Source organism: Colletotrichum tamarilloi (assembly GCF_030869305.1).
Source record: "Colletotrichum tamarilloi strain Tom-12 chromosome Unknown Scaffold_590.1, whole genome shotgun sequence".
NCBI classification, from domain to species: Eukaryota; Fungi; Ascomycota; class Sordariomycetes; order Glomerellales; family Glomerellaceae; genus Colletotrichum; species Colletotrichum tamarilloi.
Window position 1 is genome coordinate 1 of NW_026849972.1, and position 1051 is coordinate 1051.

General features: G+C 56.0%; 2 protein-coding genes across 2 annotated transcripts; one reads left to right on the plus strand and one right to left on the minus strand.

Annotated features, from left to right (window-relative positions):
* Positions 1–159: 159 nt before the first annotated feature.
* Positions 160–468, plus strand: CTAM01_17388 (uncharacterized protein; the record flags this gene model as incomplete). The annotated part of the gene is made up of 2 exons (XM_060533372.1): positions 160–268; positions 368–468. 2 exons carry the CDS (start codon positions 160–162, stop codon positions 466–468), a joined length of 210 nt encoding a protein of 69 aa, XP_060372049.1.
* Positions 469–902: 434 nt separating this feature from the next.
* Positions 903–992, minus strand: CTAM01_17389 (uncharacterized protein; the record flags this gene model as incomplete). Its single annotated transcript, XM_060533373.1, has 1 exon — positions 903–992. One exon carries the CDS (start codon positions 990–992, stop codon positions 903–905), a length of 90 nt encoding a protein of 29 aa, XP_060372050.1.
* Between the last annotated feature and the right edge of the window lie 59 nt (positions 993–1051).

Sequence of the window (1051 nt, forward strand, 5' to 3'; positions counted from 1 at the left end):
GTCGCCCCACTCGAAGCGGTTCCTGATCCAAAGCCCGATCTGGTCCTGAGTCCAATGTGGATCCGGCAGGAAGTGGCTCGCTGGAGTTCGATCCGCCCTGGCCCTGCGTTAATCGACCACAAACAACAACCCCCCCCCCTGCGGTCTCGACCACCCACCATGGCCCAGGCCGAGCCGCCTCTGGGCCGAGAACGATGCCCCATGGCGCCTGCGCACACAACACTCGAGGACTGGTCTGGATGGTCGGGAAACAGATTTGCCAAGTTCCGTTAGCTGCTGCTGTACAGTACTGTAAGTCTAGGGTGCGTTCTATGTTCTCAGAGGCTGGAGCAGCATATTCTGATCACATCCTGGATGCACCCGACAGCTTCGTCGTTCCAGTCACTGTGCTTCTCGACGGGCCCGTCTTGCCATCTTCCCAGCTACGCCTACCATTCCTGCGACCATTCCTACCAAGCCCACTTCTGAGTCCAGTGCCTCTGTCGAAAACAACCTCCCTTCGTTCAGACATCTTTCTACCGTGCACACTTTGCGTTCGTGGCTTCTTCACGCTATGACCACGTTTTGGCTCATCATTCTCCTCTGCAGCACAGTCAATGCTCTACATGTCACTATACGCATCTTGGAGAGGAAGATTAGAAGCTCGAGATGCCATTGACACGCGCAGCTTGGCTGCGACGAGCCAGCGTTGAACGCGAGAGCCTTGGACCAGCGAGGTTCAGGATCAGCGAGGTTCAGGATCATCGAGATGGCATGATTCTGCATTGGCTAGCACGGGATTCCGTAGAGGGAAGAGAACACCACACTGCAATTGGCCGTAGTCAAATTCCTGCCAACGACGACTATCCACCTCTCGGAACGGATCGAGGTCTGCTATTGTGCGCCGGCAGCTTTGGCTGCTATCAGGAGACACTCCGCGAGGGCGGTAAACGACTTGACTGGTGTCTGTTGCAGTTCAAGCATTCCGACAGGTTTTCGACAATAGTCGTCATCCTGGACGACTGTGCGGTATGGGTTGCGCTGTCCCTCAGATGGTCGAGAATGAGCCAAG